At 35.6% G+C, this 16,642-nt stretch overlaps 2 protein-coding genes across 4 annotated transcripts; both read left to right on the top strand.

Annotated features, from left to right (window-relative positions):
* The first annotated feature begins 4 nt into the window (after nucleotides 1–4).
* Nucleotides 5–3,267, top strand: LOC131798418 (centrosomal protein 15). Its single transcript, XM_059116063.2, has 4 exons — nucleotides 5–89; nucleotides 761–884; nucleotides 1,677–1,754; nucleotides 1,826–3,267. The coding sequence occupies exons 1-4, from the start codon at nucleotides 19–21 to the stop codon at nucleotides 1,916–1,918; spliced, it is 366 nt and encodes a 121-aa protein (XP_058972046.2). The 5' UTR covers nucleotides 5–18; the 3' UTR covers nucleotides 1,919–3,267.
* A 2,640-nt stretch (nucleotides 3,268–5,907) lies between these two features.
* LOC131798405 (cytoplasmic polyadenylation element-binding protein 1) lies at nucleotides 5,908–16,468 on the top strand. Of its 3 annotated transcripts, XR_009341320.2 has the most exons (13): nucleotides 5,908–6,228; nucleotides 6,687–6,744; nucleotides 6,859–7,016; nucleotides 7,741–8,110; nucleotides 8,407–8,529; nucleotides 9,020–9,112; nucleotides 9,502–9,629; nucleotides 9,982–10,096; nucleotides 10,402–10,485; nucleotides 10,811–10,905; nucleotides 14,438–14,589; nucleotides 14,718–14,857; nucleotides 16,209–16,468. XR_009341320.2 is itself a non-coding variant. In XM_059116048.2 (12 exons), exons 1-12 carry the CDS (start codon nucleotides 6,151–6,153, stop codon nucleotides 14,755–14,757), a joined length of 1,494 nt encoding a protein of 497 aa, XP_058972031.1. In that variant the 5' UTR covers nucleotides 5,908–6,150; the 3' UTR covers nucleotides 14,758–16,468. The 3 variants fall into 3 exon arrangements, 2 of the variants coding, with proteins under 2 accessions (XP_058972031.1, XP_066027737.1); XM_059116048.2 differs by having other exon boundaries at nucleotides 14,718–16,468; XM_066171640.1 differs by having other exon boundaries at nucleotides 6,837–7,016; nucleotides 14,718–16,468.
* Nucleotides 16,469–16,642: the final 174 nt, after the last annotated feature.

The raw sequence follows: 16,642 nt of genomic DNA, 5'->3' as shown, positions 1-16,642 counted from the left end.
GATGATGAGTGTCGTGTGATGGAAGAGGAAAGCAACCTCGCGAAATGGCTTGCACGAGAAGCTCATCTGAGCCATAAACACGAAGAAATGTAAGGTTTAATTTTTATTCATTGTTATCTAACGTGATGCCTCACTCGGCGGCAACTGGTGTCAAGGTCTTTTGAACGACGCGCGCTATTTAAAAATGCTGGTCATTTCAGGTCGTGTGTGCTAATTGGTCTTGTGTCCTATAGCAGAGGCCCGTTATTGTAATAAGACTGACTCCATCTGAAAAAAAAAAAGTAATTTTTGGTGGTAAGAACTGTTCCACTGATTTTTTAGTGCTATAAATTAAAGAAGTAATGACTATAACTGCCATTTACCTGATATCAGACTATTTCTTTAGTTACAGAAATCCTTCTTAGGGTGAAGTTTTCACACAAAATATTAGCTTTAATCCGAAAAATAGGAAGGAAGGAAACTGTGAATTATCATTGGAAATCTGATATTAGTCTGTCTTTTCTATCCTCAGAACTATACATACAATTATGAACTAATGCCTTCACAGGCTATCAATTTGACTATCTAGGGTTGTAGCTAACCTCACAAAATTATTATAATTTGTTCACAGTCAGTGGCATCGAGCTATTTGCTGCTTTCCTTAGGGCTGTACTTAGATGAAGGAATATAGGATTTTTAGTGTGATACATCTTCATAACTAAATAGCAATTGTATTGCAGAGGTACCAGTGCATATAAATATTGAATGCACTGTTTTTCAGTTTGGCCAAACGTGAGATGTTGCTTGCAGAAAATGAGTCACGTATGAGTTCACAGCAGAAGAAACTTCAGTTGACTACACATGACTTTCAGAGAACTAAGGCAAGAAATGAGCAGTTAGTGCAGGTAATGTTCAGTTAGTAGGTAAAATGATAATACTGATGACAACAATGATAATAATAATTCATAGATTGAAATAAAACATTTCTTCTACTTCAAATAATGGTTGCACAATAGTTACAAAGAAAGATAATATTTTATCTCATGCTTGATTTGGAAAAGTGGATAAACCTATCAATTGTTTTCTAATTTTATTAATGCTTATGCAATTATTAATTACAGTTGAGGTAAGGACTTGAATAAACAGCAGTTTTCATTGTAGAATTAGTTTCAGCAGGAGCCCATTACTTAATGGACTCCTGGCTTTAAACAAGACAGAAGGATAGATTCCCTGCAACCAACTAGAGAGATTTATTCTTCAACCATTCTTGAATTTGAATATTCTTGAATTTGAATTACTATAGGTAACAACATGATTTTGTGTGCAATTTGGTCTTAGTAAGCACAAGTAAATTTTAAAAGGCAACAAAATTGTACAAGCCTATAGGGTGATTGGAATTTGAAGTTTTTAAAAATTTGACAAGTGCGTATTTACACCAAATTGCACATGAAATCATGTTGTTACTAGTTAATAATTTACAAGTAAAATGCATTACATAAATTCATGGATGAAATTTTGACAGTATGTGTGCTGTTTGTAATTTGCACTTGTGTTGAATCAGAATTGGTCATGTAAATAATATTATTATGTAAGTTATTATACATGCCTTCTGGCTTTGAAATTAGACATCCTGATGTGTGAAACTTATGAGTAATTAGTTTCTTTGTATTAACTGTGTTTTTTACCTTCTTCACAAGGAATTGGAAGCACTTCAGAGTGGATTGGGAAAAAAGGCAACCATGTGTACTAGTAATGCTCAGTTTATCAGTCTCCAGGTGGGTTCCAAGAAAGTTCTAAGCCTGAAACACCAGATAGCATTTTTACTAATGGTTTTGTTACTCTTCAGGAAAGTTATTGGAAAATGGTTAAACAAGAATATCCCCAGTGGATAGCAAGAAATGAAGCTTGCAACAGCAAGGAACAAAAGGAAAGGCAGTAAGATCTCAGACATTGGTGTATATTGATAAACTATATGCATCAGCATTGGCTCAGGAACTGGTCGCCAAAAGATCAAACATCAGAAGGAATAACTAATTGCCTGTTTGGCAGGAGGGTTATCACTGACTCATGTATAACCTGATACACACAGGTTTCTGTCTGCAGACAGCAGATCAGGGTAGTTGCATCCCTGGAACGTTTAAATTAAAGTCTAGGTATACCATTTGCTTATTTCAAATTTATCTGGCTGTGTTACTCACTGAGCATTTTCAGGCCTGGGTCATGTCCAAGTTTGCTGGTGCAATAACACCACAGGGACCTGTTTTCTTGAAAGTTGGGGTAACTTTAAGAGCTAAAATTCCTATTTTAAAATCTAAATCTATAGAATAATAGGTCAGCTTTCAGCCCAATAGCCACTTTCCTTGTATGAATGTCAAAAACTGTAACATCTCAAAAGGCCATTTTCAAAATATCTATATTTTGGGCTATTTAGCAGCTTTGTAATTTTTTATTTCATACACTTATCAGTTCAATACCAGTGCAACAATACTTACACAGTTAGCACCCTACAAGTTGAATGATACAGAGTGGACGTCTGCTTGACAACAGTGTTGTCACTCAAGTTAAATCAACTAGGTGTTTAGGCATCGAAATTGAAAAGAGTTAATTAAGTCCCTTTCACAAAAAATGAATCTTCTCAGGTCTTTGTATTTCTTACCAACTACAGCGAGAGCTGATTTTTATTTCAAAGTATTTTTACCATCTGTTATCTATGGCTTGGTTGTATGGGGTTCCTGCGGCAAATCGCTCTTTGATGAGCTGGAGAGAATACATGTACGTGCCTCAAAGATCATCTATGGCCTGGATCGGTACACTCCCAGCGATCAGGTCTTAGCCCAAAGCAAGTGACCCACTATTTAAGATTTATACGAATATAGATTACTTATGTTAGCACACGACTGTTTTTATAACTTCTTTCCCGTTCCTATTATGAAGCTGTTTACGAAATATGAGTACAACTATAACTTGCGAAGGAAATTGACATTCTTGTTACCAAAATTCTTCGCAAGTCCACTTGTTACAAAGCCGTATCACTATGGAACTCTCTTGACAACCATACTCGTGCAATCGCAAGCAAAAGCTAATTTAAAAGTTTTCTTAAACGCAGAACTTCATGCGAATAGATAAAACCAAAATAAAACCAATAAAACCAAATACAGAAATTATTCGCAAGTCCACTTGTTACAAAGCCGTATCACTATGGAATTCTCTTGACAACCATACGCGTGCAATCGCAAGCAAAAGCTAATTTAAAAATTTTCTTAAACGCAGAACTTGATGCGAATAGATTAGTTTACAGACATGTTATCTATTTTTTAAAATAGGTTAGATCCTTTTAAATTTTGATTAGATTTTAAGCGTTTTATTCACTTGTAAACTACTTTTAACTTTTAAATACACGACCACATTAGCTCTGCTGTAATTTTTTTATCGTGTTTTAATAAATGTTGTTGTTGTTGTGTTTGCTTCTCATTGGTCGCTGAGATCGTAAGGATCGCAGTCACTTGTAACTTTCAACTTAACTTTCTTTCACCCAGAGTTGGTGTTGGAAGAGAACACAAAATGATATTAAGTGAAAACTACTAAATACAATTACATGTACCGGTACTTCGTCTTTTCTGAAAACGATACGAGTGAACATGACATTCGGTGTGTACTGAATATATGCAATAAGTACTACAGACAAATCTCTGAAAACCCGGATTTTTTTCTTGCCTAAAAAATGAAACAATTAAAATCTAAAGATTGGGAAAAAATAGATTATAAGAAGGAAAAAGGTGTGAAGAAGGAAAAAGAGCACAATAAATGCGTTACCATCAGAGTAGAGAAGAAAGTCAACGACGATTGAGATATGATTTACCAAAGTTCAGCCCTACTAAACGGAACTAAATTGTACTATACTTCAGAAGATTCAAAAGAAAGAAACATTTCGAGAGTAGTTGGAATCCGTGGGCCGACGACGCAACGATATGACATTGTTTTATAATTATTTGCCAGTTTACGTATCCCTTATGGGGGAGGGTGCTTTTTATTTCCAGTGAACTACAACCTGTGATCAGATGTTTCTTATTAGCGTCATATAGTATAACAGAAGATAATAATGGTTTTAAAAAATTTTAATGTTTACTGAAAATAAGTGACACTTTCGTGAGCCGTGATCGCGCTGCTTTCCTCGCTCCGCTGGGGCTTGCACTCGGGTGAAAGACGCGTCTCTTAATGGTCCCTTTCCCTATAGATAAAGGAGGTACGTTTCTAGAGAAACCGTAGTGCTGCGTCGGTGGGAGAGTATAACGGAATAATTAAGTATTATCAACTGAGTTGGTAACGTAAATTGGCCACCGTAAAGAGTTTAAAAGCTGACGTTTCGAGCGTTAGCCCTTTGTCAGAGCGATAGACGAAGCGCTAACGCTCGAAACGTATGGCCCCGCGAGTTGATCCAGTGTTCTAATTCACCAGTCAAGTGAGAAGGATGAAGCTAATCCTATGTCCTGATTGGCCCGTCGAGCGAGAGAGATGAAGCTAATCAAGTATTCTGATTAGCTGGTCGAGCGCACAGGATGGTCAAAGCCCGCTTTGAGCTTGCTAAAACTTAAAAGTTTTTGTAACCGATTTATCCACTTTGTTACTTGAACGCAACTTTTTCGTTAACATCGATATAGATTTCGGTCCGTATTCGTCTCGGTTCTTAAAAACTGAAAAAAAATAAAAAATAAAAAATAACCACATACACACGCACACGAACTTTGTGAATTTCCATCTGTGCTGACCTGGCGTTTTGTCTACAACGCATATGTACAGCAATCCCTCCAATAATTTCAGTGGGAATTGAATTATAACAATCTTTTCGCAATGGAGACTGCAAAGCACAAGGCTATGCCCTTGCTTTTATGTCCTAATACCTTACATCGTTACACAAACATTTGTAGGGCTGAATATAGAATGAGGAAGATGGCAATTTTTTTTGTCATGTAATCTGAAATATGAGATCATACATTTCCTCGTAACCAAGTTATCGCAAGTGAAAAAAAAGGAATAGTTAAGTGCGACTTTTGCGTGCCCGTCACCTGTGTGTCAGAGAACGTTCTTTATTGTAATCTCCTCGAGAAAAGCGGATTCATGACAGCGATTGTGAATGAAGGGCACAAATTATAGATAAGCTGTCTCTGGCATCGCGTCATTTAGTTAAGGCAAACGTTGTAGCGCAAATTAACGCGCTAAGACCTGGTCATTGTTATCATGACCGCATCGTCAAATCCTTTCATGTTTTTTAAAATGTTACTCTTCGATTAGTTTGAGGTGGATGAACCTTTTAGCTGTATGATGGGATACAGATAAAACTGTAGTCCCTGATATGATTGAGATATCAGTTAATCGGAAAGTGTGGGTGGAAAAAAATAAAACTTATTTTTAAAGAGTTACCCAGATGCGCACTTGAGTATGTGGTGTTCCGTCGATGTTTTTCCATGGAGCATCACAAGCTGTGTTCATACACAAACAATACTTGGAATTGAAATTTGACGAAAATTCTTGTTATAATTATCATTCTATGATAATGAAATATGACATGATGAAATAATAGATTCTCTGAATGCAGTTTAGATGATGACATTTGGCAGTCACGCTAAGGCTGGATATCGCATCGGGAGCTTTTCATGCGTCCATTACCAGGGTCAACGAACAAACTTCAGGCCACTCGAACAGTCGGAAAAGAAAAACCGGGACACTTAATCGGAGAATTGAGATATCAAAGCGATATATCCCACCCAAAAGAAAAAGATAGTCCGGAGAAAAACATAATAAAAATCCTAATTAGCTCACGAGAGGTAAACATTTTTGTGAGTGGGGTATTTTTGCGTTTAATTTAGAAGTAAAAATGCGCTTTAACAGCTTTGCCAGATGTTTTATTTACGTCGAGGTAGTTGTCGAGGTTTAAGTAATTAGAAGTGATCGTGTAGAAAGCTCGTTTTTTCGCGACAAAAAGTGTACGAAAAAAATTGTAGTTTAGAAAATTAAAACGGAAGTTATAATTGGAGAAAGGTTGCCCTTGTCATTTTTGCGATGATCCAATTGGTCAAAAAACAATAAAAATAATTGACTGACCAATAAGGTGACTTGCACGAGAATCCAGAGATTCCACGTGCATGTGGAGCGTCTAAACGCGAAATCATACAAATGAGGGACGAAATGAGGGACGACACAGGGCAGTCTTGCAAGGAAACAGCGCTTTCACCGTCAGTCATGAGTAAGGAGGTAAGTTCAAATATCTGAATGCTTGTTTTGCTAGGTTGTTGTTTGAATTTTTGTTGATGTTAGCCGAAATGTGCGACTATCAGTCGAAAATAGCTTGTGTCAGCAGTTGTCATCAGACTAAGCCCAGGTGCGGAAGGAACTCTTTCCGGCTAGAGCGTTGTTGATTGAACTTGTTTTTCCAACTTAAGCACTAAAATTACGTTAAAGGAACGAACCTTAGCTTAATGCAGTAAATACTACATCGTTCCTTAAATTGTTTTCTGTTCGAAATTGAACCCTGACTGAATTCAATGTCCAAACTTGTCCTAGTTTTGTATATGTTGAATTTGCTGCGAGGTAGATGACAAACAATTCCTCAGCGGAAAAATCGCTGTCTGTCTTTTAACTGCTTCAGTCGGCCGTCTTTTTACGCCAGTTATTCTCTGATCTCGATGGCATCTTAATTTCACCCTCTACAGAATGCACCCGAGGATAAAACTTCCATCTTGACTCGAATCAATGCTTTGTTGGATTCTAGTAAGTGAACTTCCTGAAATCTGTTCGAGTTCTTTTGATTTCATGTGGAACACATTTGATCAAATTCAGACGCTAAACGTAACGCAGAAAAGCTTTGCTGCATTGTTTTGACAGACTCAGCGGGTAGAAGTTTGTTTTCGCCTCAACCAGCATCTCAAGCTACAACCTGTGGACCGTTCGTTAGTTACCCAGGTTTTCAGCCAACACCTCCAGATTCTAGATCTCCCAGCCCGTTACATATGGACGATCTGAGAACAAGTGAACTCTTCATGGTAATCGTTTAAAACTTATTTATTTTCTTCTGACTGAAACCTGTGGCTGCGCGTTGATCTCTTTGACCTTGTGTCTTCTTTCCTGTCTGTATTAGTTTCTAATTTTGGCAATGAAGTGTATGCTTTTTGTGCCGTTTTGTAAATTATAGTCGCTTTTGTCCTTCTATCCATCAAAATTAATTTTTTTCAAGTAAGCCAAATTGAGCCAGATAATCTGTGTCAACGATTTGAAGTGATACAATTTCATGATAATATCTTTGTTTTTTCTCAGATTTTGGTCAATAGTTATGCCTAACCATTTTACAGGCAGATACAATAGACTTGTAGTATAGATTTTGGAATTTCGCGAGACTGAGAAATAAATTCGAAATAAATTTTTGACTAAGCTGCTTTTGTTTTGTTTTGTTGTTTTTTTGTAAGGAAAATCTGTTACATGGCATAATCTTACATGGTGAAAATTGCAGAGATTTTTCTACTAAACATGGAATGAATTAAAACAGGCACAATGCTATTCAAACAATATCTTAAAAGAGAAAAGAAAATATAAGCATGGACAGGAAGTACCTTTAGATAACTTATGCTTGGAGTAAATTTATTATCGGCTCAATAACTTTAGCCAGATGTCTTTAGCACTGCAAGTTTAGGTGAGGCCTACCAGTTCTTTGTTAAGAATTGCTATCTGTATTTATAATGGTATCAATAGGGACAACTTTCCTAATTTCAGGGCAACTTCGTAGCTGGTAGCACTCATTTTGGATTACATACCCCACCAGATAGCCTTTCACCTTCTCCCATGAGTGCCTTTTCTCCATATGGAGCCTTTCCATTCTCTCCTCTGTCTCCTGTGGACTCTGAAGCCAGTATTAGTCCTATGAGGCCTTCATACCGCAGTTCTGTTTTCCCTCGTTGTCAGCCAAGGCAGATTGGGTTACCACCTGGAATGTTACAGCAACAATCTGAGATGGTGGCACCCACGATGAGCAGCCTGTTCACTGATCCGAGGTGGACTGGCATCAATCCATTGTTTGGAATGTGGAATGATCCATCAAGTTTAGACTATTTTCAACACCAAGGACTTCCTCAGCTATTATCAGGTAAAGCATTTAAATCTATTCCATGTAATAGCAACTCGGGTCAGTGTTAATCAATGGCCATTTAAAAGTTATTCCCCTGATCACAATCAACTTTCTCTGGAGATCCAAAAATACATAGATTGGTTGGGCAAAAGAATAAGCTGAAAATTCTTAATAAATCCTTATTTATTCAGAGGGAAGGTGGCTGTTAGACAGAAGGGGTGCCACCTGAGAGCACCTTGCAAACATAATATTATCAGAAATGCAGCCTACTGTTTCTCTGGCCTAATGTTATTCTGTGTTGATCTCTTAACAAGGTGCAGACTTCAATAAAGGAAATATGAAGAAGTGGTCAGGCCAGTTACCTCGCCGAAATTATAAGAATCCAAGCTACTCAACAAAAGTATTCTTGGGAGGTGTTCCTTGGGATATCACTGAAGGTTCTATTACTTTGTGTTTGTCAAGTTATCAAGTGAACAGATCTAATGACATGTAACAGTTATGCAAAGCTATATTCAAACTTTACTGAACAATTTGTCTACCAGGTGAAATTAGTTTATTTTTGCTCACTTTTCACTCTGAGCTACATTATGGCCAACTGTCTGAAACTTGAGCTGTATTAGGATGTGAAAAATTTTAAAGCACAAGCAAAACTTTGACCAATGATGTGTGAGTACCTTGACTGGCTAAGGTGTGGCTGCATGGATGTGTGGTAACTGAGGGGCAGTTGTTGTTATTTAATTTCTTTATAAGTGAGACATCATTCAACCTAAACTTGCTTAATCACACATTAAATTTAATTCTGTTCTTATTATGATATGATTTTCTATTGAAGCATAATTTGACTGATTATTTAGGTTTGTACATCTGTATGTGAATATTTTCCTTCCAAGTGATTAATAACAAACATAAGTTTTCTCTATTTTGTAGCATCTCTTGTGATGTCCTTCAAACCATTTGGCTCAGTGAAGGTGGAATGGCCAGGGAAGGCTGATGGCCGGCATCTTCACCATCCACCTAAAGGTACCTATGTGCTGTGACAGTCAAAGTAGGAAATGTGACCAGTATATTGGATACTTAAACTCTGGGAGTTACAATATTAAGAAGATTGACCATAGATCTTTTTTGTCAGACTATTGACAATCAGAAGTGACCAATCCAATGCATGACAACCTTTTATCTTATTTCTTTGAATTGAGAAGGTGCACATTAATTGTTGTATTTTAATGCAGTATAATAGTCAGATTACTAATGAGAAATGAAAAATATAGAAAGAATAAATTGTATTTTAGGAGTGATATTTTAATGAAACATAGAAACATAAGTTTGATGTTTCTACCAGGATTGACAAGAGGGGAAGTTTATAGAATCTCTCTAGTTCCAGTTGATTTTTACCTGATTTTATTTCTTAGGATATGTGTATTTAATATTTGATTCTGAGAAGTCAGTGAAAGCTTTGTTAGCATCTTGTACTCATGACTTCTGTAATGGTGGAGACTGGTACTTCAAGATATCCAGTCGACGTATGAGGTGCAAAGAGGTAATAACAATATATTCATTCCACAGAGGGATTTAAAGTGAGTCATCTTCACACACACACACACACACACACACACGCACACACCCACACACACGCACACACCCACACCCCCTTGCCATTCCAACAAACTATCAAGGGTTTTTAATTTCCCACCTCATAACTTCAAGACAATACAATCAAGTTTCTGTCAGTGGTAAACAGGCATAATATCTGGTAATCATCTGACATGTGCACTATGTTATGGTACACTTAAAAGTTTTAGTGCACTGCTAAGTTGTTAGTTCATTTGTCTGGTTAAACCAAGTTCTTAGAAACAGTAAAAGAACTGTTTGACTGTAAATGTGCTTTTTAGGTGCAGGTGATTCCCTGGGTTCTGTCTGATACCAACTATGTGCGTGGCCCTCATCAACGATTGGACACCAGTTGGACAGTGTTTGTAGGGGGACTGCATGGTATGCTTAATGCAGGTGAGGGCTGCTGTCAAGTGTGACATTAATCAACTGTACATTGCTGATGACAATGTCAACCATCACTTTTTGGTTTGTTGCAGAACCATATTAAGATTAAACCATCTTGATCTAAGCCAAAACTTCTTCCTATAAACATTCCATCTTATCACATGCACTTGAACCATCAGAAATATAGAAGTGGCTTTTAACTATAATCTTTTTTTCCCATTGTAGAAAAGACATTTTAAATCAGCATACCTGAATTTTGAATTTTAGGAAAAAACCATTTTATTGTAAAGATTTTTGTGACTCTGTCATTGCAGAGGGCCTGGCTTATATAATGAATGAGCTGTTTGGTGGAGTTGTCTATGCTGGTATTGATACTGATAAACATCGCTATCCTATAGGTAAGCTGTATTTGTAAAATAACTCAGTTCTGTCTCTGTAACACCTACTTCTGTGAAGTTTGCCAGAATGTAAGTCAGGTGAGCAATTTGCTATGATTTTTTGAAATTGCATTCCTCTTTTGCTTACTGGACAAGAAAGTTAGAGACTGCCTCTAAAAGAAGTTACTGATTAGAAGGAACCTTGGCAGGAAAAATACCCTTATTTATCCCAACGGTAGAAAATTACAAAGCTCCATGAATTGGCTAGGTCAAACAAAATTTATCATTAGGTACATGCAGTTAAGTTCATCTTTATTAACTGAATTGAAATTTTTTGACATCCCAGGTTCTGGTCGCATTACCTTCAACAATCAGAAGAGCTTTCTGGAAGCTGTGCGGTCAGGATTTGTTGAAATAGAGACGCCAAAATTTGTGAAAAAGGTACTCAGTTTTAATGAAAAGTGTTACCCTTGCGAACTGAATTCCCAGTTTTCTGGGAATTCCTAGGAATTCTCAAAAATTCCCAATTATGCAAATGACCCTTGCAAACTGAATTCCCAGTTTTCTGGGAATTCCTAGGAATTCCTGGGAATTTCTAGGAATTCCTAGGAATTCTCAAAAATTCCCATTTATGCAAATTAACTCTGATTTAAAAAGCTTGGAATTACTGGGAATTTCTGGGAAAGGAAGACTCCAGTTTTGTGAGGACTTGGAATCCCAAGGAATTCCTAGAAATTCTCGGCTTTACAAACTACCTATAATTTAAGAAGTGTGGAACTCTTGGGAATTTCTGGGAATTGAATTTGAGGCAATTTTAATACCCTGAGGTCCACATAAATTCTAAGAAATTCTCAATACCTTGAAAGGTTTTAAGAAAAGGAGTAATTTCAGAGGCTTAAACTTTGGCTCAATAAAAGGTATGCTATACAAAACTTACCAAGAGATATACATACATGTATATGTTTATAACTTAGATATTATGAAATTTATTATTCAAACTAAGTTTTAGTAAATCTTTACATTAATATGGATTTTCTCATGAACCAGTTGTCAGTTATGTTAAATGGAAATTGCCAATTAATCCAATGTACTCATATCACAGATTTGCTTTCTAACCTCAAAGGACTCTTGGATTCCATGATCAAAAAATATGTTTATTGTGATGCAAATTAATGTCTCATGTTCATTCATGTGCCAAAATCATCAAACATTTATTTGCTGTTCCTTGGTACACAACTTCCATAATAATTAGCAATAATTACATTGTTATCTACACTTAAAGAACTTTGTTAGTTATGAACATAAAAACTCTGATCTGAAAATATTTGTCAACAAGACTTGTTAGTAGTGAGAAGTACCAACCAAGTTTCCTTTCAGAACTTACTTCCTTAAATGTCTCAATCACTGGATCTCCCAAAAAATATTACATATTTTTATTTTTGGTGCAAAATACAAGTCCTTCTTTATATGAAAATGAAAATTGCAAGTCACACTTCAATAATAACAGCTCTAAAGGTTACTTGTTGTTCTTCTCTGTCTGTCGGCTATCAACAAAATTGTTTTATACTTCGGACAGTGCATAACTATTTGTGTACCAGAGTTCCAACACACCTCTGTAATCACATATAGTTACTTCTGTCTCTTGTACAAATGTTTCTCCTTTGTAAGATGCACTCTACTCTGTTGTCACTACTGCTTTAAGTTCAGTGGAAACGACTGACTGAGGAATCGAGATGGCAGTGTTGGAACATGTTGCTGAACGCTTGCTACGGTCAAGCTTTGTAGATTAGGTACTGGTAAACTGGGATCATCTATGTATCTCTTATACTTCCTAATGTGGTATCCTTCTTTTATAAATATGAGGGTAAAAGACGATTTGTAGTTGAGTCTTTGTTTCCTCAACAACTTTCGGCCACAAATTGTGCATTTGTAATACAATCGATTCTTGTCTATTTTTTCTACAAAGAGTGAGCTCACATCATTATTTATATCACCAAGGTATCCATCGTCAAGAAGCAGAGAACCGGTCGGAGAAGTCAAAATAAAGTTGTATGCTTCTCTTAACACTACAATCGGCAAGCCAGCGGATTCACCTTGCTAGCCAATTACAAGTCTTAAAAGATCCACGTGATCATGCCGTGATCGGAAACAAAGAAGACTCTATTTGGCGCTCATCTTTGAATGTACTTTTCATCAGTTGATCGTTTTTCTCAACTGTTTAGCTTAATATAACATTTCTAATGATAGCTTTTATTGTGGTTCATTGGGAGATCAAGAACAGTGTGAGTGTTGTAAAAGTCGTTGGCGCCGTGGAGTTAAAAGAAGGGACAACAGTTGACATATTTACTGGTACAAACAAGGGTCGAGTGGCCATCTGTAAAGCTACGATTTTAAAAGTTTGTGGTGAGTAAAAATTGCGATATTCGTTACGTGATCAAAATCTTAAAAGAATAGATGAAGCGGGTTGAATTAAGCTTACATAACACTTGGCGCAACTGAAACTAGAATAATTCTGAGAATCGAATCGGTCACTTGCATGCTGCAGTTTCTTAAGCTTATGCTTTACAATGAAATAAACCTGTCAGTAAGGTTTCAGGATTCCTCTAGTCATGTTTGGGAACATTCAAGATTCATAATAGGAACTGTTATTGAAAAACCTTATTAGATAAAGAAGCCCTCCTTGGTAAAAACAAAATAATGTATTCAGCCCTTTTTTAGTAAAATCGATGAGAGAGATGTACTAACTCCACTCCAATATAAAAGTCACTCAATATAACAGATTTCTCAATTTGAGAATCCAATGAATGCCCTTTTCCTCATAGCCATCTTAAAGGCCTGGTCTGAGCTTTAAATATATATATTTAAATATGTTATTTTTTTTCAAATTCAGATGTCATGGAACCCAGATACAAAATGGTCAAGCTTCTTGTAGACAACCTCATTCAACTCATTGTGAGCCCAGGAAAAAAATACAAACAGCAGCTAAGTTTGCAGTTTAGGATAACTTCATTCTAATTAATTGTTACAGTTACAACAAGATTTTAATCAAAAAATCAATTTTATTTGTCTGTAATTATTAACCCCTTCACTCCTAAGAGTGCTTGGTTTTCAAGTATAATTTAAGATATTGTATTTTATGGAAAAGAATCAACAGATTTTATTCACAATTTGTGTCAAACCAAATTTAATGATTGATTAGGACTATTTAATATGAATAGCTGTAATTGAGGATTAATCCGTATGAAGTTTTCAAGAAAAAGAACTTCAAATTCCATCCTAATATTACCACACATTGATGTTAATAATGAATCAAAAATATTTTACATGTAAGCCTTAATTAAGCTTCTAAATAAATTTCATTGAATACTTGAATTTTAGCTGGGTTTTTTTAATTTAAAGTATTTATTTTATATCATGAGCCTCAAATTTTTGCTTAAAATTCCCAGTAATTCTTAAACATTCCTAAAAATTCCCAAAAATTCCCAGAAATTCCTAGGAATTTTTTAGATTTACAGCTTTTCAGGGAAAGTCATTGGTTCTCTGAGTTGGAATTCCTAGGAATTCCAAGTCCTGTTGGCTATAAACTTGGAATTTCTGGGAATTTCAGGTAATTTCAGGGAATTTCTAGGAATTTCTAGGTTTTTAGAACCAGAGTTGTTATGGTTGGGAATTCCTAGGAATTCCCAGTCCGAATTTACCGTGAAAATTCACACCTTTATTCCTAGGAATTCCTAGGAAAAAATTCCTAGGAATTCCTAGGAAAATCCTAGGAATTCCTAGGAATTCCAAAAGCCATTTCGCAAGGGTACCCCCTTTCTCTATGTTAACTTTGTAAAAATGATCAACAAATATGTTGCTATAATAAATTTTGTCTATCATATTCGATTTATGGGTTGTATTTATCAACTCTCATTAGTCAGCCATCGTTATTATTACTGATTTAAACTTTAATTGTTTATTTGTGGTTAATCAGGTGCAGGTTGATCCATATTTAGAGGATTCAATGTGTGACATTTGTCACACAACCACTGGTCCATTCTTCTGCCGTGAAGAATCTTGTTTCAAGTATTACTGTCATTCATGTTGGTTGTGGCATCATTCAATTGAAGGATATCGTCAGCACAGGTGATATGGTGTATTATAGTTAAGAAAATGACTGCCTTAAATTTACATCATTGTGTACCTAATGCCACACCAAACACATAGTAAGGAAGTTGTCAGCTTATAATTCTCTAATCTTTTTTAATTTTTAGACCACTGACCCGCACAAGCAAAAGTGGTACTTCTCAGTAATTTGAAGTTCTTGTAGCTAATCCTGATGCAGGTTGTGAATGGCAGGCTGTATAACATCCTACCCCACAGACCTGAGTGTAAAATTTGCTATTCAGGACATGTAAGGATGCTGTCATCATTGTGTCTTAAATTTGGTTATTTGTTGTTAACCTTACAGGTGTAGATTGTTTTCAAATGGTTCAGTTTATTAATCATTTACTTAGGTTTCACTTTTAGATGAAAACATGCAGTGAAATTGTTTCTGTTCTGTGTTTACATCACAAGCTGGTTAAGTGTTAGTAATTTGTTGAGCTGGAGATTGTGCAAACATTTCTCAACACATGTTTCAATTTGATATTTCTTATTATAGTACAGGGGAAAATCGTGTTTTGTTTGCTTTCATTGTCACCTTTCAATTTTAGCATTTTCTGCTTAATACTTACAGCAAGTTCACAAGATTTGCAAGTTTAAGCATCCATGGCTGAGTGGTCATTAGAATGAGAAACTCCCTAAATATTTTAAATTCTTGATTGCTCCTCTAGTAATAATCTTATCATCAGAATTTATTGTTAAGGTGACTGGGATTATTTTCCCATGGTGTGTCAAGTTCTTTTTGTTTTCACTCTTCACAAAACCTTGACATTGAATGTTTAGTTCTTCAGTGTACACGAGTGTTGGACTTTTTCTAATGACCAACCCTACCTTGGATTGACCAAACTACTTGATTTTGAATTTCTCTTAATTAGATATGTTTGTTTTGAATTATTTTAGTTGTTTATTTTTGTGTATCTTAGCGTGTTTAAGGATTTTTTTATAACCATTAGATGTTAATGTTCTCTGTGCAAGGATTTATTGCATTAATAGTTTGATAAAACAGAAAACTTAAATTACGCTGGACTCTGTTTTCTCTAGAGAAGAACTTTTTGTCTCAAGGCTGGGCCTTGTACAGTTTTGTAGGAGCAAGACTCTTTTTAACTTTTCCAATCTACTAGTAATTCAGAGCGATGTTTGGAAAAAAATCCTTATTGTTATTTACACAGGAAGACATGTACATCAGAAACATTGTTGATGTGTCTTTTTAATACTCATGTTACAGAGTATTTTTGTATTACAGTTTTGTATATATTTTTGGTGTAACTCAGTGTTCTAGTGTTTTTTTCAGGTAATTGAATGCAACTAATTACTTTCTCAACCCAAATGTGTCCATTATTTAACCATAGTTTGAAAAGTGTTTAGTTGTGACATGTTAAGAGCTGACCACATAAGACAGAAAAAATAACTTTTCATTATCTCTAATTTATTTAGGTAACACTGAGGAAGAGCCTAAACAGTTAATCATTGCTAGTGATGGAATGATAAAATTGTTTTTAACTCAAAGACCAAAATACTGGAAAAAACTATTTAGAGGGTGCATGACACATTTATTTAAATTTAGTTCTAAAAAAAAGTAAGTCAATTTTTATTGTTTGCAGGACACAAGGAAGCTAATTTTGCAGTAAGAGTTATTATAATTATTGTAATTACTTATTTATAATGTTTATTTCCACTGACAAAACTTGTCATAAGTTCTCATTGGTAAATTTAATTAATTTTGCACGTTATGGTTGTATTGATAAGCTCCTTGCTCATGTTACTGTACCAAACAGGCAGTGCTTAGTGTGTTCCAATAGAAAGACACAGATGGCAATTGTAGGTTACCTTTGTCACATTAAAGTGGAAAAACTTATTTTAATTCATATATTTGGTTTCTTTGTTGCGCAATATTCCCTGCCTCATCTAATGTCTGTTTAAAGTTCGCTCTCCTAATTGTAACTCAAGAATCTCTAGATGCAGAACTTAACCCTTACCATTCCATGTTACATTTGGCCATAGGTACAAAAAAAGATCACAAAGCAAAGCTTATTCC

The sequence above is a fragment of the Pocillopora verrucosa genome, chromosome 1, assembly GCF_036669915.1.
Source record: "Pocillopora verrucosa isolate sample1 chromosome 1, ASM3666991v2, whole genome shotgun sequence".
NCBI classification, from domain to species: domain Eukaryota; kingdom Metazoa; phylum Cnidaria; class Anthozoa; order Scleractinia; family Pocilloporidae; genus Pocillopora; species Pocillopora verrucosa.
This window is presented reverse-complemented; position numbering and strand designations above follow the sequence as displayed.